Here is a 24,150-nt window from a genome sequence, read left to right on the forward strand (position 1 = left end):
TCATAACTGACTGATCATATAACTTTTTACAGTGTCGAAACATTAACCTAGATTAATGAATGTAGCAAATGTATTATTCCGTGTCATTTCATAATTGCTAATACAATAACAATTTGAAAAACTTCTGATCATTACATCAAAGCTGCTTGTGCTGGCATAAAAATGCAAAAATAAATTACTTTGGATTTTAAAATAAGTTCTAAAATGTAAGACACAATATATATGTTTATGGGCAGGTTATGCAGTAGCGAAGTCGTTTTCGCCGTTCAAGTCGGTGGGAACACATGCCGATTCGATTCTCTTTGTTTTACACTTTACCTGGATGTGGTGAGATGGGACTGGAGGCTGTGTGGACGCTTGAGGAGGACAGTTGTCTGAAAAACTCTCTGGTTTTTGCAACACGCTGAGACACAAGAGCTGCTGCCTCCTGCTGGCCATAAACAGTATTATATCACAGCATTAAATTCATAGGCCATATACAGCAGTTTAATGCAGGTTTAAGTTTGATTGACAGAACTCACCGAAGATTTTTCCTCTGATTCAGAGCGGAAATATCTAGCTCTCATTTCCTCTTCTTCACGCTCCCTTTCCTGCTCCTGTGATATAAATAGATATATACAGTGAGGAAAATAAGTATTTGAACACCCTGCTATTTTGCAAGTTCTCCAACTTAGAAATCATGGAGGGGTCTGAAATTGTCATCGTAGGTGCATGTCCGCTGTGAGAGACAATCTAAAAAAAAAAAATTCCAGAAATCAAAGTGTATGATTTTTTAACTATTTATTTGTATGATACAGCTGCAAATAAGTATTTGAACACCTGAGAAAATCAATGTTAATATTTGGTACAGTAGCCTTTGTTTGCAATTACAGAGGTCAAACGTTTCCTGTAGTTTTTCACCAGGTTTGCACACACTGCAGGAGGGATTTTGGCCCACTCCTCCACACAGATCTTCTCTAGATCAGTCAGGTTTCTGGGCTGTCGCTGAGAAACACGGAGTTTGAGCTCCCTCCAAAGATTCTCTATTGGGTTTAGGTCTGGAGACTGGCTAGGCCACGCCAGAACCTTGATATGCTTCTTACAGAGCCACTCCTTGGTTATCCTGGCTGTGTGCTTCGGGTCATTGTCATGTTGGAAGACCTAGCCTCGACCCATCTTCAATGCTCTAACTGAGGGAAGGAGGTTGTTCCCCAAAATCTCGCAATACATGGCCCCGGTCATCCTCTCCTTAATACAGTGCAGTCGCCCTGTCCCATGTGCAGAAAAACACCCCCAAAGCATGATGCTACCACCCCCATGCTTCACAGTAGGGATGGTGTTCTTGGGATGGTACTCATCATTCTTCTTCCTCCAAACACATTTAGTGGAATTATGACCAAAAAGTTCTATTTTGGTCTCATCTGACCACATGACTTTCTCCCATGACTCCTCTGGATCATCCAAATGGTCATTGGCAAACTTAAGACGGGCCTTGACATGTGCTGGTTTAAGCAGGGGAACCTTCAGTGCCATGCATGATTTCAAACCATGACGTCTTAGTGTTTTACCAACAGTAACCTCGGAAACGGTGGTCCCAGCTCTTTTCAGGTCATTGACCAGCTCCTCCCGTGTAGTTCTGGGCTGATTTCTCACCTTTCTTAGGATCATTGAGACCCCACGAGGTGAGATCTTGCATGGAGCTCCAGTCCGAGGGAGATTGACAGTCATGTTTAGCTTCTTCCATTTTCTAATGATTGCTCCAACAGTGGACCTTTTTTCACCAAGCTGCTTGGCAATTTCCCCGTAGCCCTTTCCAGCCTTGTGGAGGTGTACAATTTTGTCTCTAGTGTCTTTGGACAGCTCTTTGGTCTTGGCCATGTTAGTAGTTGGATTCTTACTGATTGTATGGGGTGGACAGGTGTCTTTATGCAGCTAACGACCTCAAACAGGTGCATCTAATTTAGGATAATAAATGGAGTGGAGGTGGACATTTTAAAGGCAGACTAACAGGTCTTTGAGGGTCAGAATTCTAGCTGATAGACAGGTGTTCAAATACTTATTTGCAGCTGTATCATACAAATAAATAGTTAAAAAATCATATATTGTGATTTCTGGATTTTTTTTTTTAGATTATGTCTCTCACAGTGGACATGCACCTACGATGACAATTTCAGACCCCTCCATGATTTCTAAGTGGGAGAACTTGCAAAATAGCAGGGTGTTCAAATACTTATTTTCCTCACTGTATATATATATATAAAAATAGATTAACATTGAACGTGCATGTAAACACACACAGAAACACATTATTCATACCCATTTTAATTTCTCTTGTTTGCGGGCCTCTGCATCCATTTTGGCCTGTATTCTCCTATAAAAATAAATTAAAAAAATAATTTTAAAAGTTCACTTTTGGCCCTTGGGAATTTTGTGCATGGGGGAATGTTTGACTGACCTCTGCTCCTTTATTTTCTGTTCCTTTTCATTCAACCTCTTATCTCTCTCCATCGCCTCTCTCTTTTCCTGGAGCATTCGTTCTCTCTCTCTCTGCCTCCTGTCCTCTGCTGCCCTCCGCTGTTCCTCCTTTTTCCTTTCCTCCTCTTCTCTCTGTAAAGAAATATAGTAAGAAACCGACCTCTGACTGTTATTGTACTGCGTGCGACTTTTAGGGAAAAAGTTGGGTAAGCCTTGTACTTGCTAACACAAGTTAGCTAGCTGTCAATTATCTTTCTTTTTTTTGTTGATAAAGTGTTAGTTCACCCAAAAATTTAAATTCTGTCATTAATCATGTCGTTCCAAACCCGTAAGACATTTGTTTGACAAGATTCATACGACAATCTGAGAGCTTTCTGTCCCTCCAAGCCTCAGAATGGTAATAAAGGCATCGTTAAAGTAATCCATGTGACTCCAGTGGTTTAACCTCAAATTTATGAAGTGATGCAGAATATTTGTTGTGAAGAGGCCGAGACAATGGGATCCATTTGCAGCTTTATTAGAGAATGGTCAATAACAGCAAACGGGGCAATGCAGGTTAGGCAGAGACAAACCAGGTAGACAGGCAAGGGTCGAGACAGGCAGCAATAATCAGAGGTCGATAAACAATCCAGGTCAGGGCAGGCAGAAGATAGTCAGCAACGATAAACAGTCCAAGGTCAATAACAAAATCCAACACGAGAAATGATGGCCGGGGCAGATCAAGACTTCGCACTGAGTGAATGTGTGGAAGTGGTTTATATGTGTGTGTGAATGAGGTGCAGGTGTGTAGTGCAATCAGTCCCAGGTAAGAGGCATTATGGGAATTGGAGTTCGGTGAGTAATGTTAATATTCCGGAGACGGTTCCCTCCGGTGGTGAAGAGGAGGCGGTGCGGGAGCCTGTTCTGTAACACAATATTAATCTACAACGCACACTCACGCAACAACATCAGGTCTCGCGTCAACACAACACACATGCGTCTTGGTGCTCTCATGAAAGTGCGTTGGAGATTAATATTTTGTAAATAGCCATAAATTAAGATTTTTTTGTGCAAACAAAAGCACTTGCGTCGCTTCGTAAAATTTGGGTTAAACCACTGGAGTCACATGGATTGCTTTTATGATGCCTTTACTACCTTTCTGGGGCTTGAAAATGGTAGTTGCGTAGACTGTCAATGGAGGGACAGAAAGCTCTCAGATTTCATTACAAAGATCTACATTTGTGTTTCAAAGATGAACAAAAGTCGTACGGGTTTGGAACGACACGAGGGTGAGTAATTAATGACAGAATTTTCATTTTTGGGTGAACTAACCCTTTAAAATAAAATAAAAAATAAAAGTGTAAGTTCTGAAATCCAATAAAATAATGTGCCATGGATTCATAATTAAAAGGAAGAAGAATACACAAAATATTCAACAACAAAATTGTATTTCATTTCTATTATTATTATTTGTTAATTGTAAACTGTGATTTATTACCAGTTACACATAAAAAGAGTGGTACCAGAATTTACTATTTATTTATTTTGGAGGTGTATTGGTAATGTCAGCACATTTGGAGATCTGGAGAGTTCTTGCCATAACATTCAGAATTGATAATATCAACCGTGTAAAGAATAATAGGCAACAATGAAAAAGAAATGTAAAATCTCACACCGTACCTCTGCTTGTGCCCAGAAAGAATCTCTCTGGATTCTCTGGATCTCTGCGGCTGCGATTGTTCGCTTGTAATTAGTGCCCTGGAAATGTTGTGGAGTCAGTTTGATTTGTTTACCATTTTCCTGATTTTAATAGAGTTTAATTGCCTGACTGGCTAAACTTTTCAAAACAACTTCATCATTCAGGATTCGTAAAGTCTTGTGGTAAGAAATAGTCATGGCGTCATACCACAATGGCCTGTCCGTCTTCCGTCCGGCGTCCGGGTCTCCCTCTCGGCCCCTTCGTGACCACGGAAGCATTATAGGCCAGTGTACAGATCCTCTCTTCTGTGATTTCATCCAAAGTGTGGGCAGGAAGAAAGATGTGAACTTCCTGAAGCACCAGAAAGACAAAGATAGCGATTTTTTAACATCTTCATGCTTTTAATTTAAACATATAATCCATCCTGACAAGACATGCAGTCTAACAAGACTTCTAAAAGAAAAAATTGAATTAAAAAAATCGAATTTAAGATCTGCAAGCTCATGATCCCAAAACAAGAACGACTATTATGTTCCCTAATTCGAATTATCTCGACATACGAATAAAGCAAAAAACCTGTGCAAACAATTCAACAGCTTTTCACTGAGGCAGAACCTTTAAAAGGCCAACTTTGTATCTTATCTACCCTTAAAAGTTGCAGTTTACCATTAAAAAATAATAATAAATACCCTATAGTACTATGTTAACAGGTAAATAAGGTTTAAAGATGTCCCTTTAACCCCTTAACTGTCACCCCCCTTTTTGAGAATGGACATTAAAATGCACTATTCAAGCTTAAATGGTTGTAATTCAAGAATGCTTTGGAGTATAGACCTAAGTTTGGTCTTGTTTTAAAGGGGAAAAAATAGCAGATTATTAAAGTATGAAAAAGTTATGGAAGTTTAAATTTACATTAAATCAAATATAATTTATTTAATATTTTTTCTTTTATATAAAATATATATTTTACAAAATATTTTTTACTATAAAATTATTATAAAATCAAAGCCATATATCTAACGAAGTTGTGTTCTAAATTTGAAGGTGATATCACAAAAATTGAAGTTCCCATGAGATTTTGTTTAGGCGTAATACCATAAATAGCCACCGGGTGACATTGAATTCCATTGAATTTAATTGTATGCATTCTGCCATAACAAATTAATACATTTCTGTCCAAATAACACTTCTGTCACAAAATATGGAACCTTGAGACTCAGACCTTTCTGACAATATGTGTTTTGTCAAGATTAGAAAAGATTTTGATCATAAATTATGAAACATAATGATGCCCAAAAGGGGAGGAGCCTGATAAAATAATTTAGAGTACTGTTTCTATGGTAACGCAATCTCCAATTTCAAAACGGTTTTCACAGGATAAATGATACCTTATTTATGATAACTACTAAAATATGTAATGTAATTTTAAAAAAAGCGATAAAAAAGATAATATTATATTTTAGAGGATAATATATATAGGCTATTATAATTTTTAGAGGATAATATTATTTTATAATTTTTTATTGACAAATACTAGATTATATGGTATATTATGAACTTTTAGCATGAAAACCAACGTTTCAATTATTAAAAGTGTGTGCGTCAACTTTTTGTGACAAAGGTCAAAACTGTAGATTTTTTGAGGTGCACTCTTGTCATAAATTCATCTATTTCTGTTCCTACATAATTTCTAACAAAAAACGGTGCAAAAATATCTATTTAGGAGCCTTAGACCTTTCCAACGATATATAGTTTGTCATGATTAGGTTAGGATTTAATTGTAATATATTGAACGTCCTCCGCTACACTGAAAAAAATGATTCGTTGAATTTAATAAAAAATTTATGGTTAGTGGTTGCACACAATTGATTTTAGCTACATTTAAACAAATGCATTAAGTTGAACCTAATCAATTTTAGTTCAACGTAATGCATTTGTTTAAATGTAGCTAAAATCAATTGTGTGCAACCACTTACCATAATTTTTTTTATTAAATTCAACGAATAATTTTTTTTCAGTGTATAGCGGGAAGGTGACAGTTAAGGGGTTGGGATAGTTCTCCCAAAAATGAAAACTCTGTCATAATTTACTCACCCTCAAGTTGTTCCAAACCTGTATGAGTTTCTTCTGCTGAACATTGTGGGGCCCATCAACTGTTTGATTATCCATATTCTTCAAAATATCTTCTTTTGTATTCAGAAGAAACTCATACAGGTTTGAGGGTGAGTAAATGATGACAGAGTTTTCATTTTTGGGTGAACTATCCCTTTAAAGGTTACTGCCCCAGTGACAAGCTTTAGAACCCCTTAAAATACAACGTGAAAAAAAATTAAAATCTGAGTCTATTCTAAATTGAATACAATTAAAGCCGATATTGTCCCATAATCCCTCCTCTATTTTACCTTAAAGAAGTTCCTGATCGCTGGTACATGACTCGCACACTCAGCTCTGCGGTACTCGTCCACTTCATTTCCTACCTGAGAGCCCACAAACACTGGTTAACGGGGAATAAAAGTACAGTGTTTTACATTAAACAGTGAACTGTGTGGAGGATGAACTAACCCATAATATCATAACGATGCAGGGTTGAGCTGTGCCCACTCTGCACATCCCGTAAAGTGGCCGTACGGGGTGGAGTTTAGTCGACAATTCTTTCAATCCACCTACTATAAAAGAAATAGCATAAAAACAAGCTCCAAAACAAACATAAAACATTATTTAAAAGGCTTTCTGCGTGCACTTACCTCCAGAATCAGCCAGTTTGAGCCGGTTCATTATTCCATCATAGGCAAATAAAGCCCTGTACACGGAGAATAAAACGGCCACAAGGAATATTAAGGTTTGTGTAATTTCATTAGGATGGATAACTCAATAACAAAGACTAATAAGTTCTCTGAAATGTTAACAGTCATATGAATGCTCTGCACTGATGTTTGAGTTTTGGTTGTATATATCTATATACGTATGATCTATTGATAGATTTTGCTCTTTTAGTGTGTAATTCAAAAGAAATGTAACAAAACTATCAGTACAGTATTGACTGTATTTACACAACTGTTTGAAAGTTTTAGATTTTAGTACGATTTTAAAGAAGTCTCTTTATGTTCACCATGGCTGCATTTATTTGATTTTAAATACAGCAAAAAAACTGTAATATTCTGATATATTTTTACAATTTAAAATAACTTTTTTTCTCACTGACCCCAAACTTTTGAACAGTAGTGTATAATGTTAGAAAAGCTTTCTATTAAAAACATTTAAAAATCAGAGCAATCTAAAACTTTGACCGGTAGTGTATATATCAGGCACAAATGGCATTTCCTTCGAATGACGCCCATAAACAGGACCCTTCTTGGATCCCCAGGGTCTTCTGTAAAACAAACCCAAAGTTTTCCCACATTCTCATGACAACAATGTCAGAACATACAAACCTGAGAACTCCATTTAGAAATTACCCCGTTTAGAATGATAAAAAAAAATGATTTAGTCTTTCTTGGAAATCACTATTCTAAGTATGTCACAGCCATTCTTGAATGGATAATCACATAGACTGTTAATCCAAACATTTCTCAACTTCTAGGTGAATAGTTTGAGCTATATTAAAGAAAATGGCTCATGCAAATGTCTTGAGCTGAACTCCTTGACAGCATATAGACTCTATCATGCATGTTATATCTAACTTTCATAAGACACGCTTTTAAACTGCTTGGGTGCTGATATGTTATGTTGCTATGTAGTGATGCATGTGGTGTTTCTGTATGTTTTCTCATTAAGGCAAGAAATTACAGGCAAAATCAGTGTTTTTTCAGGCACTGTTAAATTTTGAGCTTTTGCTTCCATAACTTGTCTACTTTCAGGCTAGTGGAAAGATTTTGTAAATTATTTTACTCTTTGTCTATTTGCTTCTAGAGTTCAATTACAGTAAATATCTTTAAAGGCCATTTTCTCAAAATTAGCTTTTTGTTCTAACCTGGCTAACGTCAGACCTCTTTCTCATTGAGACGTGGTCTGGGAACCACATGTTCATTTTCTCGTATTTGAGGCGTGGTTTACGAATGCCCAGAGCCGTTTATTGGGCGCTACGAATGTCTATCAAATGCGCCTGCACGTAGCTCATAGCCAATCGTTTCAATTATACCAGATGACGTATGTAGAGCGACAGAAATTCGACGAGGAAGAAGACGAAATAAACTTGCGTTCTAAACTACTTAGAACACTATCTAAGGCTGCATCGAAAGGTTAACTTCGCGTCTGCTGCCATGTTGGATCCATAGATATAAACAAACTGCTTCGGTGTATCGCATAGACGTCGTCATCGTCTTGCTGCTCCCTCCCCGTTCTGTGATTGGTCCCCTCGCTGAGGCGAAAATCTGGTCCATGGAATCCAGGCTGCCTAGCAGCGTGAATAAAATCGCGCTGCGCACAAGGCAGCATGGGGAAACCCAGGCTATTTTTGTTCAGTAACACGTATAGTACATACATTACATTTGACAGTTTTATTGTTATCTTTATTTTTAATGTTTTTACAGATGGATGCGTAATCTATTGACATAGAGAAAATGTTTTTTGTATTTTCTGATTTATGGAGTGATAAAAAGAGATATCAAAAATCCCCTCTGTAAAAAAAAACTTTAATATGTTAACAAAATGAAATAAGAATTTCAAAAATGGCTTTATCCAATGGTCAGATTTGAGTTCTTGCCTCATTTGCATATTTCAACAAGAGTTCAGAAAGCTTGCAATACAAAACAATTGTCTTAATGTACTGCAATCATCTGAGGAAAGTGGTGATATCTATTAGTTAATAGTTATTAGTTTTTACCTTATTCATCTGTACTGTCTTACCTTAAATTTACTGTAGATGTGAACAATACATTATGCTTTATATAGATATACGTGAATTCTATCAAAAGGGGAGGAAATGAAAGAGACAGGAAGGTTATGAAGATGTAGAGTCCTGCTTTTCCAGACTTCAGTGTTTAGACTAGTACCTTGATAAGCCAACTGGCACTTTCTGTCTCTGTTTATATGCTTGAAGCCATTATTAATATTAACTTTGAATATCTGATTAATTGATACAGCTACATAATGTAATACAGATCTGAACTACAAGATCAAAATAGGATATGGTTTGAATAATTTAATGAGGCTTTGGTTTAAAAAAAAACATCTTAGAGTTTAACATCAAATCAAATCAAATCTGGCTGTGTGAATGTCAGGAAAGAATTCCAAAAGGTTTCTCTTATCAGGAACAAACTGACTGAATAAAGTTCCATCATAAAATAACAGAATTATACTTTTTTTAGCTCTCAAACTATAAAGTTCTTCCAGCGGCGACATTCTCCCTTTTAAAACGTTTCCTGTGACAACATGCAGTTGCCAAAACAACAGGAACTGCTGCTCCGTGAATATGTCTGCATTTTAGCCCCCAGCATGGTCAAAAACAATCTCTCACACACTCATGTCTGACCCACACACACACCCCCTTGATTCATAATGTCAGATTGTAGGATAGTTTGTCATACAGGGTGCTTTTGCAGATAAACACACTAATTAAGATAAGCAGGGGTATTTACAGAGGAAATTGGTCAGGGAGGGGGTTGTTTGGTCATTAAGATAAGACAGACATTTTGAAATATTATATATTCCATCAGATCAAGACACCACAGCTAGTTTGGAGCCATACATGGCCTACTTGAGTTACTTGGAATCAAATGACAAAAAAAAAAAAATTACTTTAAGAAACAAAAAACTAAGTCATAGGACACAAAATGTAACTTTTTTGTGGAATGTGCCCTAATTCTTTTAAATATGAGATGAAGAGTTGTCCTATTCATTTAAACGGGGTCGTTCTACCTTCACTGACGAACACATAACACACACACACACATTACAGCCATCTGTGTAATTGAACAGTCGCACATTATTATTTACTTTCTTTCCAAGGAATTTCAGCTTGAGCGTTGTGTTTTATGTTGTTGTCGGCGTTTATGAATAAGTAATGCATTTAAAAGGCTAAATAAGAGCAACGGAAATTGTGTTTTGTTCAAGAGTCAAGAGAGTGCCTGTGGCATACCAGCAAGCAGAGTGGCGCAGCGGAAGCGTGCTGGGCCCATAACCCAGAGGTCGATGGATCGAAACCATCCTCTGCTAAGACTTTTGCGCTTTTACAATTTAGGATATTATGCGGATTATATCATATTATAATGTATTTAATATTCGTTATAATTATTGTTGTTAGTTTAAATGCATGTAAAGGGTATTCTAACTTAAACCAAAACACTTTCGATACTTATTTTATTTCTATTGTCAAAGCAGCATTCCTTATTTTTATTTTGTAAAGTAACTAAAACTATATAGACATATTTAAACGATAACTAATACATATGACAAAACCATAAACCAAAATTAGCCTACTAAAACGTACTAAAAAAGGAAAATACAAAATAATTAAAAATATTTACAAACACTCAGTGATACTAAAGTAACACTGATGTATTAGCTATTTCATTAGTAACATTAATGTTACATGGTCAGAAACATTTACTGTTTTTTTTTTGTTGTTTTTTAGGATTGTGAAAACGTTTTCAATTTCAACCAACTTCACATGCATAATGTATGGATAAAAAAAAGAAGGAAATAAGCAAAAATCGTCACTATACCAGTTTGTTGACGATCGTGGATTCAGGATATCTTCTTTTGCCGTAAGTAGAGACAAACTGTATGTATCCAGATTTACTTCCCTCATTGATTGCATGATGATGTTAGTTTTTTAATAATTATTTCCAATCCTTAGATGCAGAACAAAAGTGACTACAATAACCTTTGCTCATACAGCAGATCTCGTTATTGCAGCAGCTATATGTCCCCCTGAAAGATTAAAATAGCCAGCATTTGTCAATTGTGTGCAAACCCTTAGGAAGCTTAGAAAAAAAAAAAAACATAAGCCACTCCTGCTCAGAATAGCGGTTTGCATTGTTTCAAAGGTTAACGACAGACAAGTCCCACCCATTCAATTTAAATTAACAACACAATACTGAATGAGTGCTTTATTTTGCATGAACAATAAATAACAAAAATAAATACACGTTTTAATCTAATGTTTGTAATGTATTATATCAATGTGTTAATGCTCACACAAACATGAATATATATTAGATCATTTTGAGCTAGGGAGGTATGGCACATATTCAGAAATGTTAATTTATTCTTAAAATATATTGTATCCTCGCTGTATTTTGTCAATGCAAACACAAATAAAATCTTATATAAATAACTAAAAAACAGAATCTATAAAAAAGTAACAGCCAACTCTCAGCCAATAGCAGCACTCCTCGTGTGTGACGTCAATTGCATGCGCCGCAGATCCACACGACACCGGCTTCGTGTGATTTTTCTGTCGAGTGTAAATATGTCAACTGTCGAAGAAATTGATGAATAAGCTCGTTTATCGTTTGTATTAATATCTCGTTTTTATTATATTTAGTGTGTTGTTAGGTTAGCGCTGTTATAGTTTTAATTTGTGACCCACGTGGGCTCATTGATGACATTTCGTGTGTGCTTTAGTTAATGACAGTGGTCTTCAAAGGATATAACGTTAACGTTAGCCTTTACAGTTTGTGTAAGATCTCCCTCAAGTCCGAGTCAGGATGAAGTGTCACTATGAGGTGCTGGGCGTTAAAAAAGACGCGTCGGACGACGAACTGAAAAAGGCTTATAGGAAATTAGCCTTGAAATGGCACCCAGGTATTTGATTTCATCTAAGTTAATCTATTCCATAATTGTCCCATTTTATTATGAGGCTGTTGGTGTCGTCTCGTATTTGCACATGTTCTCTAACAATTCCTCAGCGATGATCTGTCAAGTCAAGTGCTGTTAATTATAGGACTTACGTCAGTTTAATAATGTAATAATGTATCATATTTTTATTCTGATTCTAGACAAGAACTTGGATAACTCAGATGAGGCTGCAGAGCAGTTCAAACTGATCCAGGCTGCATATGATGTTCTGAGTGATCCACAGGAGAGAGCCTGGTAAGACCTACAACAAACCCTGGGAATAAAGCGACACCACTGTGGCCTGGTTTCACAGACAGGGCTTAGATTAAGCCAGGATTAGGCCTTAGTTCAACTAGGACATTTAAGTAGCTTTTATAAATGTGCCTTAGGAAAAAAAAACATTACTGGTGTGAATCTTGAGACAAAACAATGACACTGACATTTTAAGATGTGTCACTGCAAGTTGCTTTCAGTTAAAACAGCTCAAACATGCATTTTAGTCGGGGTTTTAGTCCCTAGTTCTGTTTTAATTTTTTTGGACTCAGATTTAATGATTAAATTATATGTTAGGAATCAAAAAAGCATGTATAATCAATTGAAATCATGAAACCTATACAGTTAAAAATGTAACAAAAATAGCCTACATTGAATTTTTCTCAAATTCTTTTTTATTTTTCCCAAATTCTGTGTTTTCCTCAGGATTCCAACAATCAAAAAGCATTATATGCCTTCATTAAACTTCTACAGCCTAATAGTTTACTGCATTTTTTTTCTTACAATAATAGGGCCCTATGAATTATTATTATTATTATTATTTTTGTTGAAATTCTGTATTTTAATTGTTCTGGATTTTTGATTTAATACAAATTGATTATCAAAAACTGTGGTAATCAAATGAAGGCATGAAACATTAACAATTAGTTTATTCTGTTAAAATGTAAGCAAATGAAAATGAAACAATTCCTTTTATTTTTTTGACAAACAAAATTATGCACAAAATAGGAGTTAAAACTCCCTTGTGTGAAAAAAAAAAATTAGAATTGCGAGATAAAAATTCATAGGCTCCAGAGTTATGATCCAAAATGCAAATTGCCTTATTAGAGCAAGGCATGTTTGTGAAAACTAAAAACAAGTAAATGAATAAATCCAGCTGTTGGAATCCACTCCCACCCCCATGGTAAGAGTTGTTGATTCTGTCCTGTTTGGGGATCTTAACCAGTATCAGTTTGGTAAATATTAGAACTTCCTTGTACAAGAAACATGGTGTGCACAGAATCAGATGGTGAGAAAATGTCCCATGTTCAGTGAGTAATTCATTCCAGTGTGTGTTTAGCTTCAAAGCCACAAACTCTCGTATTCAGTTATTGACTTGAGCAGTTCGACCTTCGCCACTCTGCCGTGTGAAATACTTTTAGACTTGGTTTTCTTCAGTTTTTTCTCTCTCAAACTTCAACCAGAACTTGGTACAAAATGTATCTTGGTGTCATCGTTGTTAGTCTTAATATCACTGTGTGTGTGTTCTGTGCACATACAACTCACTGATCCTAATGTGTGTGCACAAACTTGGATAAATGCAGAGGACAAATTCTGAGTATGGGTTGCCATACTTGGCCTTCGCGTCATAAGGATTTCATACAATAATGGTTTTAGTCTATTTGAGCTTCTCTTAAACTGATCCTGAGTAATTAATAGTTTTCAAGTGACGTCACACCCTTATAGGAACATCCACCTGGAGGGAAAAACAAGGATTTCCTCCGCTGCCCGCCAGTCATTTTGACAGGTTTTTAGTAAGTACTAATGTAGTTAGACAGTAATATTGAAAGACCAAATTCAATATACACCTGGCCTTATTGATGATGCATACTTTGTACAGGCAAGCAGATCAACACAGACTGTAAATGCAACACAAGATTTCTCGTTAAGCGTTTAATTTTTTATCAAAAACCATTATAAAGAAAACACGTTGCATTCATATTCTGGGCTCATTTGCTCGCCTGTGTAGAGTATGCATCATCAAAAAGGTGTAAACTGAATTTGATCTTTTAATATCACTATTTTAGTGTAAATTAAGGCGCTTTAGGATTAAGCCTGGGATCGGTTCACCCTCCGCCTATGCTGCTTGATCAGCCTTTAATTCTAACGGTTTTTCTACGTAGCAGTTTTTAAAGACAGTTGACATTTTACAAGTTTATTTCCCTTTATCGGTAAGAGCTACTATTTTCAGAGAGAGAGAGAGAGAGAGTTTCTGCTGCTCAATAAAAAAGGAAATGGGATATTAACATTGTTGCTGTTCAACTGGCGAGTCCATCATGGCGGAAAAAAATAATCGCAGATGAAGGTTTTAATCACAGGTTAGAATGAAATCCCTGATTTGTTAATTAAGAGGTGCAACAAAACTCGATTTAAAATAAAACCCAGATCAACAAATCCTTGATTAGCATTAAACTTTGCTTAATTCAATCCTTATTGGTGCAGCCCACAACTAAGTGTTTTTCACGTTAAAGGGATACTCCACTTTTTTTGGAAATAGGCTCATTTTACAACTCCCCCAGAGTTAAACAGTTGAGTTTTACCGTTTTCGAATCCATTCAGCCGATCTCCGGGTCTGGCGGTACCACTTTTAGCATAGCTTAGCATAGATCATTGAATCGGACAGGACCATTAGCATCTCTCTCAAAAAAATGACCAAAGAGTTTCGATATTTTTCCTATTTAAAACTTGACTCTTCTGTAGTTACATCGTGTACTAAGACCGACGGAAAATGAAAAGTTGCGATTTTCTAGGCTGATATGGCTAGGAACTATACTCTCATTCCTGCGTAATAATCAAGAAACTTTGCTGCCGTACCATGAGTCCAGCAGGCGTAATGATATGACGCAGCGCCTGAAAATAGGTCTAATAGGTTAGACAAACTTAGTCCCGGTCACGTTGGAAGTTACAGAGCTGGGGACTATTTTCAGGCGCTGCGTCATATCATTACGCCTGCTGGACTCATGGTACAGCAGCAAAGTTTATTGATTATTACTCAGGAATGAGAGTATAGTTCCAGCCATATCAGCCTAGAAAATCGCAACTTTACATTTTCCGTCGGTCTTAGTACACGATGTAACTACAGAAGAGTCAAGTTTTAAATAGGAAAAATATCGAAACTCTTTGGTCATTTTTTTGAGAGAGATGCTAATGGTCCTGTCCGATTCAATGATCTATGCTAAGCTATGCTAAAAGTGGTACTGCCAGACCCGGAGATCGGCTGAATGGATTCGAAAACGGTAAAACTCAACTGTTTAACTCTGGGGGAGTTGTAAAATGAGCCTATTTCCAAAAAAAGTGGAGTATCCCTTTAAGCGTTTGGAACGGTCTGCTGTTTTTAGTGGTTGAAATGCTGTATATGGATCACAAGTACATAAAACTTGCATCGTGTTCACATATTTTTGTTTTTGAGATGGATAATTGACAGATTTGTGCTGCAGTTTTATGGCTGTTTTGTCCCCCAGGGCTCCACAACAACACGTGACTAAAAACTATAAATTCTGACCCTTTGACAAGAAATTCTCACAGTCTTTTTAAAAGACCAAAGCGTTCTTCAAGCTGCAGCTCTTTCATTTCAAGTATGTCATTTTCAGCTTGTGGCGCTAGTTAAAGGGTTAGAGGAATAGTTCACACCAACGTTAACGTTCTTAAATTCTAATCCTCATGTTTTCCAAACCACTTTGTTTTTTCCATTGAACACAAAAAGGTGAATTTTTAAATGGCTATTTTCCATATGGTGGTATGGATGGACTACTTTTGTGGAGCTTTTTGACAGAACTGGCTGCTGCTGTTTTATACAAAAGAGCTTCTTCAAAATTCTCCTTTTGTGTTCTATGGAAAAAATAACAGCATATGGGCTTGGAATGACAGAGAGAAGTATTTGTTATTGTTGCAAATTCTGCTTATCTACATGGTCTATCTGCCTAACAGAAATGAGGATTTGTCAAAACTGTGAACTGGGTTCAAAATGGCAAACAAATCAGTAATATAATATGAAAACCAAATATATTAAATATATATATAAAAAAATATATATACTTGCAGCGTATGCCATTGCTGAATTTATAGCCATTATTTCTTTATAAATTCCAGCTTTTATTGCAAAAGTATTGCAAATATATGGCAACAGTAATTCATTACATAGTTATTGTTATAACTTATATAAATAACAATTACTGTTGTTTTCTGACACATTTATCTCTAGTAGTCTAGTCTAGTAGTATGTGGGACTAAGTACCAGTAATACTAATCAGTTTTTGGCCGTTAGTATATTTAAATGGCTGGTTCAAGTGAACAGTCTTCATTATACATCCATTAATATTTAAGTATTAATATGGCTGTTACTTTTGTTTTAAGGTATGATAACCACCGAGAGGCGCTGCTGAAAGGGGGAGTCAGCGGAGAGTACCAGGACGACAGCATTGATCTGGTGCAGTTCTTCACTGTCACCTGTTACTCTGGTTATGGAGATGACGAACAGGTGAATATTAAAATGTGTTTTTAGTTGGTCAATAGCCGCATACCTAGGTGTCCGTTCATCCTTTTTTTCATTGAAAATGTTGCATTTTCCATTTATCTATTTTTAATGTATAGCTCATATGTATGGAAGCTTGTTTCCGCCACAGAATGAAAAAGTAAAAAAAGGTAACTGTGACTTTATCTCACAATTCTGACCTTTTTCTTGCGATGGCGAACAGACTTTATATCACGCAATTTCGAGCTTATCTAGAAAACTCATAACTCTGACATTTTTTCTCGCAATTGCGAGTGTATATTTTGCAGTTCTGACTTTTTCAGACTTGTGAACTATAAACTGGCAATGCGAGTTAAAATGTCAGAATTGGAAAAATAGGAACAATTTCAGATTTGTTTTATTCTGTGGGGGAAACAGGCTTCCATACAAATGTCTGCCATTGATATTAAAGAAAAAAGCCCTAAACCAGTTAAAGTGGACACCATCATGTACCACTGGAGGGCAGTAGAAGTTCATGTTGATAATGCACTGCAATCCAAGTCTTGCTTTCAGTTTGGAGTGATTCAGATTATTAATTGTAGAAATTGATGTGTTATGTGTATTTTGTCTCTGTAGGGCTTTTACACTGTATACAGGAACCTGTTTGAGTCTATTGTAAAGGAGGAGATGGAGCACAGTAAAGATGAGGAAGACGAGGAGGATGAGTTTCCCTCATTTGGAGACTCTCAGAGTGACTATGACACTGTATGTAGACACTAGCACACATTATTACAGCTTTTACTGCTGTCAAATGTCCTGACAAATTTTGGGTGGGAGGCATGAGATTATTATGGTTTGAGCAGCAAGTTGTTGGTCAGAGAGATATGGTAAAGAGGACAGCTGTTGATCCACCCCATGATTCATTGCAGAATGAGTAGAAACTTCTGCAGACCTTTAACAGCGGGTCGTCTTGCATCTGTGGTCAAAGCTGGCCTTTTCTGGCTGGTTTGCTTTTATCAAAATGTCCTTCTAGCAATGAGCTGTTCGTTGTTTCAGATGAGTGTTTCTTAGTGTCTTTGACTAAGATCAGAAGTGCAGATGGAACAGCACACTCAAATACTTTGATAGTGTTTCCTGCTCTCTAATAATCTACAGATACAAAGCGGATTGTTTTTGGAGTTTGGATCTTGCATTCTGAATCTGAATTAAATTTGATGATTGGAAGTTGCAACATCATGCAAAAATAATAAATAGACAATATAACTATCTATTGCGATTAACTCGCCGATTACACACTACATAAAAAACACAGTGTCACCAGTGTGGTGTGATTTGCAAATTAAATGACTGAAAAGTTTGGGGTCAAAAGATAGTAGATTTCTATTGGATTTCTAACTTTCTGTTCATCAGAGAATCCTGAAAACAAGGTTTTCACAAAAATATTATGCAGGAAAAACTATTTCAACATTTATAATAATAAAAAAACAATTCTTGAGCGGCAAATCAGCATATCAGAATGATTTCTGAAGGATCATGTGACACTTAAGGCACTTAAAGCTTTGCATCACAGGAATAAATTACACTTTGAAATATATTAAAATGGAAAACATTTATTTTGTATTGAAATAATTTTTCACAATGTTACTGTTTTTACTGTATTTTTGATCTTATAAATACAGCCTTGGTGAGCAGAAGAGACATCTTTTAAAAATTATAAAAAAATCTGACCAACCCCAAACTTTTAAATGGTACTGTACATGATTCTGACTCTTTTGAGCTGGCTCTTTTTAGTGAATCGGTCAAAAATGATTCTGTTATCAGTTTGAATCAGTCTAAAGACACAAACTTCTTCAAGTACCCATAAAATTGTTAATGGAAGCTTTAAAGAATTGGAATCAGAACCATAATTGTTAGAAAACTGAACAAATCTTGAGACAGAATTGAGAGACATTTCTTTTTTATGAATTGTTTAAAAAAGATGATTTTGAGATGGTTTGTTTGAGAGATATGTATAGATTGTACCATGACAAACATAGCATCAGAGTTCTTCAGGGGGTCTAGTGCATTTTAGACCTTTCAGCCAAATGAGACTGTGGATTATTAACTTAGATAAATGGAACACGAAAGCTTTCCCATCTAAATACTTGTCCAAATAAGCTAGTACAGGTAACAGTAGGACGGCAGTATTTCGTATCTAAAAATACATTTCAGATTGTGGAAAATCTTGACTGAAGACTTCACATTTGGTTCAAGCTATCCAGCGTCTCGTTAGTAGTCGAGAATATTTTCTCCAGGGTCTGAACAATAAAGTTCACCCACTCCAGTTAGACCTAAAGCCTCTTAAGTGATCTAAACCATTTCCCTTTCCCGGTGTGGCCCGTACCTGCACTTTACCTAATGGAGGTTTGGGAGTCATTTGTCATTAGTGGAGGCCTGCAAGAAGCAGATGAAATGAGGATGAATGTACAAGCCTCTTCATATTTCTGTTAAAAGGATGAAGCATCCAGGAAGTTTATCCAGAAAGTTATATAGTATTATAGGTTCTCTTCACATTTGTTTGACATTTTCTCAAAATGTTGTCTCCCTGGTGCTCTCAGGTGGTGCATTTATTCTACGGCTACTGGCAGAGCTTCTGTACGCGCAAAAACTTTGCGTGGAAGGAGGAATACGACACGCGACAGGCCTCCAACCGTTGGGAGAAGAGAGCCATGGAGAAAGAGAACAAGAAAACCAGGGACAAGGCCAGGAAAGAGCACAGCGAGCTGGTGCGGTCACTGGTGGCCTTTGTCCGAAAACGTGACAAGCGCGTTCAGGCCCATAAGAAACTGGTGGAAGAGCAGAATGCGGAGAAGGCCAAGAAAGCTGAAGAACTGAGGAGAAAACAGAAGCTCGACCAGGCCAAGTGAGTGAGATTAGCCCATTTTATGGGGCTGGGTGATATGGCGGCATATTTTGTCCATACAATGGTAAAAATGTGTCAACTGGGAGAGATATTTAGCTTTATATAGATAGATATAGCCCCACAGTCATGTAAAACCTTGAAATATCAGAGCTTTTGCATTCACCAAAGCTGCATTTTATTTGATCAGTCATTACTCCAGTCTTCAGTGTCACATGATCTTTCATATATATATATTTTATATACACACACATTTTCATATATTAAATTGTCCACTTAATTTTAGCTGATATAGTTATATTTTATGTAAGTAAATAAAACTTATTTTAAAACATATTTTTACTTGTACGTCAAGTCTTAAAGTGACAGCAGCCTAATAAACCTGCTGGTGTCTGTGTCATTAATGTTGATCAAAGAACAAAAGACAAAAAGAAAATCACTTTTATAGCTTTAATCTATATATCATTTATGCAGCGAAGATTGTGAAGGGTTTGATTATTCAGTTTCTGTATATTTACCTGTTAAAAGTGCGCGGTTTATCTATCAATCAGATGTGCGTGAAAGTTGTTAGTTTCTACAGTAACAGGAATAAATTAACAGTCATTTATTCCTGTGATGGCAAAGCTGAATTTTCAGCATCATTACTCCAGTCTTTAGTGTCACATGATCTTTCAGAATCATTCTAATATGCTGATTTATGTGCCATTAGGCTGGCGGAAGACTATAAGGAACAGAGTTGGGCGGCCATGTCAGAGCTGGAGAAAGAACTGCAGCAGATGGAAGCCGAGTACGGTCTAGAGTTTGGTGACGTATCAGAGAGTGAAGAGGACGAGGAGGAGGAGGTGGAAAACGGGCAGGAGAGGGCAAACGTTGAAGGGGGAGGTGAGTTCTGATGACGTACACGTATACTTGAGCGGATTCTGGGTACAGGAGGTCACAGGTTCAGGGATCAGTCAAAGATTCAATGCTCATCATTTTGAGACTGAACAAAGTTTCGAAGGATTAAAAACAGTCCCGAAACACTTTTTTTTTTTTCTTGTATAAAACTGTATTTTAAATCTATGCAGTGACTTTAAAGTGTGACATCAGTGTCCAAATAGTTGTAGAGGTCACTATATAAATAGACAGAACAAGTCAGAGTGATTCATACATAATGCAATGATACACAGAGCATCACCAAGTCATGAAAAATACCTTAATCATACTGTAAAACATTGGTGAGTAATGGATGGAACGTATCTAACAGCTGCTTGACCTTTGTCAGATGCGGTGCAGGCAGATGGTGCCGCGGAAATGGACGACTATTATGATGACCTGTATTGCCCTGCCTGTGACAAATCTTTCAAATCCGATAAAGCGTGAGTGAACGGAGCAGAGTGAACACGTGCACTGCACCCCTCACATTTTTAAGTCGGCCACTTCACAAATTAATAAACATTATGTAATTTTTTAGTTCAGGTCTGGAGTTGGTTTACTTTTATGAAGTAAAAAAATTTACACTACCATTCTAGTTGTTTTTTTAATCTCTTCTGCTGACCAAGGTTGCATTTATTAGATCAAAATTGCAGTAGAAACTGCAATGTTGTGAAATATTATTAGAATTTAACTGTTTTTCTTTTTTAATGTATTTTAAAGTGTAATTTATTCCTGTGATGCAAAGCTGATGTGATGCATCATTACTCCAGTCTTCAGTGTCACATGATCTTTCAGAAATCATTCTAATATGCTGATTTGGTGCTCAGGTAATATTTTTTATTATTATTACCAATGTTGAAAACTTTTTTTTTTTTTTTTTTGATAAATAGAAAGTTCAACTGAACAGCATTTCATTAGAAATGCTTTAAATAGAAATATTTTGTAGCATTCATTTCATACTGTAACTTGTGATCAATTGATGTTTTGTGATCAAAAAATCCAAACCTTTGAATGGTAGTGTAAATGGACACATCACTAACATTAGTGTAGATATTTAATGATTTAGAATTTTTTTCTTAGGTGTTGTTTTTCTACTTTAGCCTACTTTTTATTAATTAATTTAATAATCACAAACAAACAGCATGTTTTGAACTAATTTGCATTACATGGATATCATTTAGCAGTATAATCTGTTTCTCTCACATCAGCATGAAAAACCATGAGAAGTCCAAAAAACACAGAGAGATGGTGGCATTGCTACGGCAACAGCTGGAGAAGGAAGACAAGTCGCTGAGTCAGAACTCTGTGGAGAGAGAGGAGGAAGAGGACGATGATGATGATGATAGTGATGAACTTGGTGGCACACCAAGACAAAAGTAAACCATAGCTCTAGAGATGTGCTCTTCAAATATAATTTGTTTGTTTTGCTATTATAGTATTTCACAATATATGCCTGATTTATAAGCGTCTACTGTGTCACATGCTAACGTAAAAAGATTATTAATAATATTAATGTTAAAATCAATAGGATAGATCATACATAATGTCATGACATTTTCTTTATTAGATATGTCATAAATAAAGGAGTTTGTAGAACATCTATAAGTTTGTGTACTTAAACGAGGCCTCTGGTGGCATTATTGGCTGTTCCTGTCCACTGATTGGTTCATTTGATTACAGATTATCTAAAAGGCAGAAGAAAAAGAAACGGCAGCAGAAAACCGCAAATGTAAGTCACTGAAATCTAACCTCAGAAGTATTTGAATTGGCTAGACTTGATCCAGTAAAATGTAATTTTTCTAATACGGTTGTTCTGTAGAATCTCCCAGAAGAGCCCGAGATGGACAGTCCAGTCCAACGGTCCACAGAAGAGCGTCCCCCACCTGCACCTGATTCGGGCAACAACGAGGACGCCCCAGTCCCCTCTGAGGGTCCAGATGAGAATCTAAAACCAGAGGGATGTGAACCCGCAAACCAAAAAAGGTGCCTCTCATATGCCTGTTTAACTATCCACCGGTTTAAAATGTTATGTTGTTATAAAGTCCTCTGTATATTGATATGAACTGAGATTAACTCTTAATGTCACGTTATACAGCTCTGAAAAGTCAAAAGGGAAGAAAGGTGGAAAAGACTCTAAAAAGAACGGCAAACCACATGGCGGTGTAGAAGTTGCTCAAGAGGTGTGTACAGTACTTACGTTAGCATGTGTATGTGTGTGTACATGTGAGCAAGCAGCCACTCCTCTATGGCCTTACAGCTGTTTTATAATCATCATCCAGTCATATACGACTTCATATAGATTTTCTATAATCATCTATAATTTAATCAAATGTATGCATATGCCAGCTTTGTTTATTCTCATTCTGATTGGTGTAATAAAGTAGTTCTACACACTGTTGAAATAAATAAACTAGTATAAATGAAATAATTATTCTTCCCATGCTTGTAATGAGAAGTGCTTATCAATCAAAAGAAAAGCTTGAAAGACTCCCTGCAGTTTTCCATCAAAATATAATGAGGAAATTAAGACATTTGTTTTACACATTTTTCAAATTTCTTGGATTTTTTTTTATTTTACAGGGAAATATTATAGTAATGTTTTTTTTTTTTTTGGTCATTTTTATAGATTTATTTAGTAATATATATCAATATGGCTATAAAATACTACTACTACTACTACTACTACTACTACTAATAATAATTATTATTATTATGCCATATTGATATATAATCACAAAATATTGGCTAAATCATGCAGCCCTTCAAACAAGCACAGCAGATTTGTTTTAATTACATTTTAATCACAGTTTTTATCAGAAAAATCGTAATTCAATTTATAATTTTTTTCCCCCAAATGAGTTAATTATCGCTCTCAGAAATGTCTGTCAACAATTGGTGGCAGTAAAGCTTAATGTAACCTTTTCTCAATGTTTTATTTTCTGCTCCTTATAGAAGGAAGTGAACCGCTGTGTGACCTGTCAGTATGAATTTGCCACCAGGAATAAACTTTTCGATCACCTGAAGACCACAGGCCACGCCACTGCCCTCTACTCTAGTAACGCTGCACAAACGTGCAAGAAAAAGAAGGACACCAGGAAGAACAGATAACCGAGAGGCAGACTGAAAGACTGAAGCCCCTCTGACTGTACGCTTGTCCAAGAAAACCTCGTTTGGTGGCATGCAGTTGTGCAACCATCAGGAAGTGCGTTTATGGGCCCGCGTGTCTTTTTGTCCCTATGAGAATGAATATGTGCCCTGTGGGCTGACATTTCTTTTGTAATGCACCATATGCCAAAAGATATCCATAGAACTGGCATTTATTCCTACCATGACTGATGCATAATCTGGTGCGTCAGAGCGGTTCTGTAGGAGAATGAGACTTCTATTGAGTAGACGTAGAGTAGTGCATATGTCGTTTTTTTTTTTTAGGAAGTTAAGAATAATTATGATGGCACGTTTTATGTCACATTTAGTTGCATTTTCAAAGTGACCATTCCAAAGTGGTAAACTGTAAAAGGCAACGTGAGGAATAAAACTCCACTGGATGTTTTGAACATGGATGTTTTTGACATTTTCATTTTATTGGAAATGTTTTGGAAGGTGGAACTTCTGTTTGGAGAAATGCGCTATGGACCGCAAAATCTCACAACAATGTTATTATTAGTAATAAGACCATTGGGTTTAAGATCGTAAAGAGGTCAAAGCTAAACATTCAAATATGTTTAATGTACCACGTGTGTAAACGGGTCAGCTGCAGTATAAAAAGGCTTAGTGTTATGCAAAACAATACCAGTGGATTTCCAGGAAAGGATCGCAAAAAGAACTAGAAAAAAAATAACGGATGCTTATTTAATAAACAGTTGCTGTCTTTGCAGGACAAAAATATCCTTCTCTTCATATAACGGTTTAAGAGACAACAGATTTATTTATGACCTTGCTTGC

General features: G+C 36.3%; 2 protein-coding genes across 4 annotated transcripts in view; one reads left to right on the top strand and one right to left on the bottom strand.

Moving 5' to 3' along the window:
• The window catches only part of LOC311277483 (uncharacterized protein), a 30,190-nt gene extending 19,157 nt beyond the window's left edge, over nucleotides 1-11,033 (bottom strand). For 2 of the 3 annotated variants that reach the window (XM_084387800.1, XM_084387798.1), the window contains exons 1-10: nucleotides 10,795-11,033; nucleotides 6,877-6,932; nucleotides 6,695-6,798; nucleotides 6,535-6,609; nucleotides 4,340-4,483; nucleotides 4,114-4,191; nucleotides 2,435-2,586; nucleotides 2,296-2,350; nucleotides 522-596; nucleotides 319-430 (exon numbers count right to left, since the gene is read on the bottom strand). In XM_084387800.1, the coding sequence (XP_084243926.1) occupies nucleotides 319-430; nucleotides 522-596; nucleotides 2,296-2,350; nucleotides 2,435-2,586; nucleotides 4,114-4,191; nucleotides 4,340-4,483; nucleotides 6,535-6,609; nucleotides 6,695-6,798; nucleotides 6,877-6,932; nucleotides 10,795-10,889 (946 nt within the window). In that variant the 5' untranslated portion in view covers nucleotides 10,890-11,033. The remainder of the gene's footprint in view (nucleotides 1-318; nucleotides 431-521; nucleotides 597-2,295; nucleotides 2,351-2,434; nucleotides 2,587-4,113; nucleotides 4,192-4,339; nucleotides 4,484-6,534; nucleotides 6,610-6,694; nucleotides 6,799-6,876; nucleotides 6,933-10,794) is intronic. The other variant, XM_084387799.1, reaches the window with a different exon arrangement.
• Nucleotides 11,034-11,452: 419 nt separating this feature from the next.
• On the top strand, nucleotides 11,453-24,086 carry dnajc21 (DnaJ heat shock protein family (Hsp40) member C21). Its single transcript, XM_084387815.1, has 12 exons — nucleotides 11,453-11,878; nucleotides 12,073-12,166; nucleotides 16,298-16,421; nucleotides 17,031-17,159; nucleotides 18,992-19,296; nucleotides 20,003-20,175; nucleotides 20,558-20,651; nucleotides 21,417-21,584; nucleotides 21,889-21,937; nucleotides 22,028-22,191; nucleotides 22,304-22,388; nucleotides 23,161-24,086. Exons 1-12 carry the CDS (start codon nucleotides 11,782-11,784, stop codon nucleotides 23,314-23,316), a joined length of 1,638 nt encoding a protein of 545 aa, XP_084243941.1. The 5' UTR covers nucleotides 11,453-11,781; the 3' UTR covers nucleotides 23,317-24,086.
• Nucleotides 24,087-24,150: the final 64 nt, after the last annotated feature.

The sequence above is a fragment of the Rutilus rutilus genome, assembly GCF_951802725.1.
Source record: "Rutilus rutilus genome assembly, chromosome: 18".
Lineage (NCBI taxonomy): Eukaryota > Metazoa > Chordata > Actinopteri > Cypriniformes > Leuciscidae > Rutilus > Rutilus rutilus.

Excerpts from the sequence above, each read along its gene's own strand:
- dnajc21 (XM_084387815.1), top strand. The coding sequence starts at position 11,782 with ATGAAGTGTCACTATGAGGTGCTGGGCGTTAAAAAAGACGCGTCGGAC. Across the intron at positions 19,297-20,002 it reads CAGAAGCTCGACCAGGCCAA|GCTGGCGGAAGACTATAAGG; the intron begins GTGAGTGAGATT and ends ATGTGCCATTAG. Across the intron at positions 22,389-23,160 it reads GTGTAGAAGTTGCTCAAGAG|AAGGAAGTGAACCGCTGTGT; the intron begins GTGTGTACAGTA and ends TGCTCCTTATAG.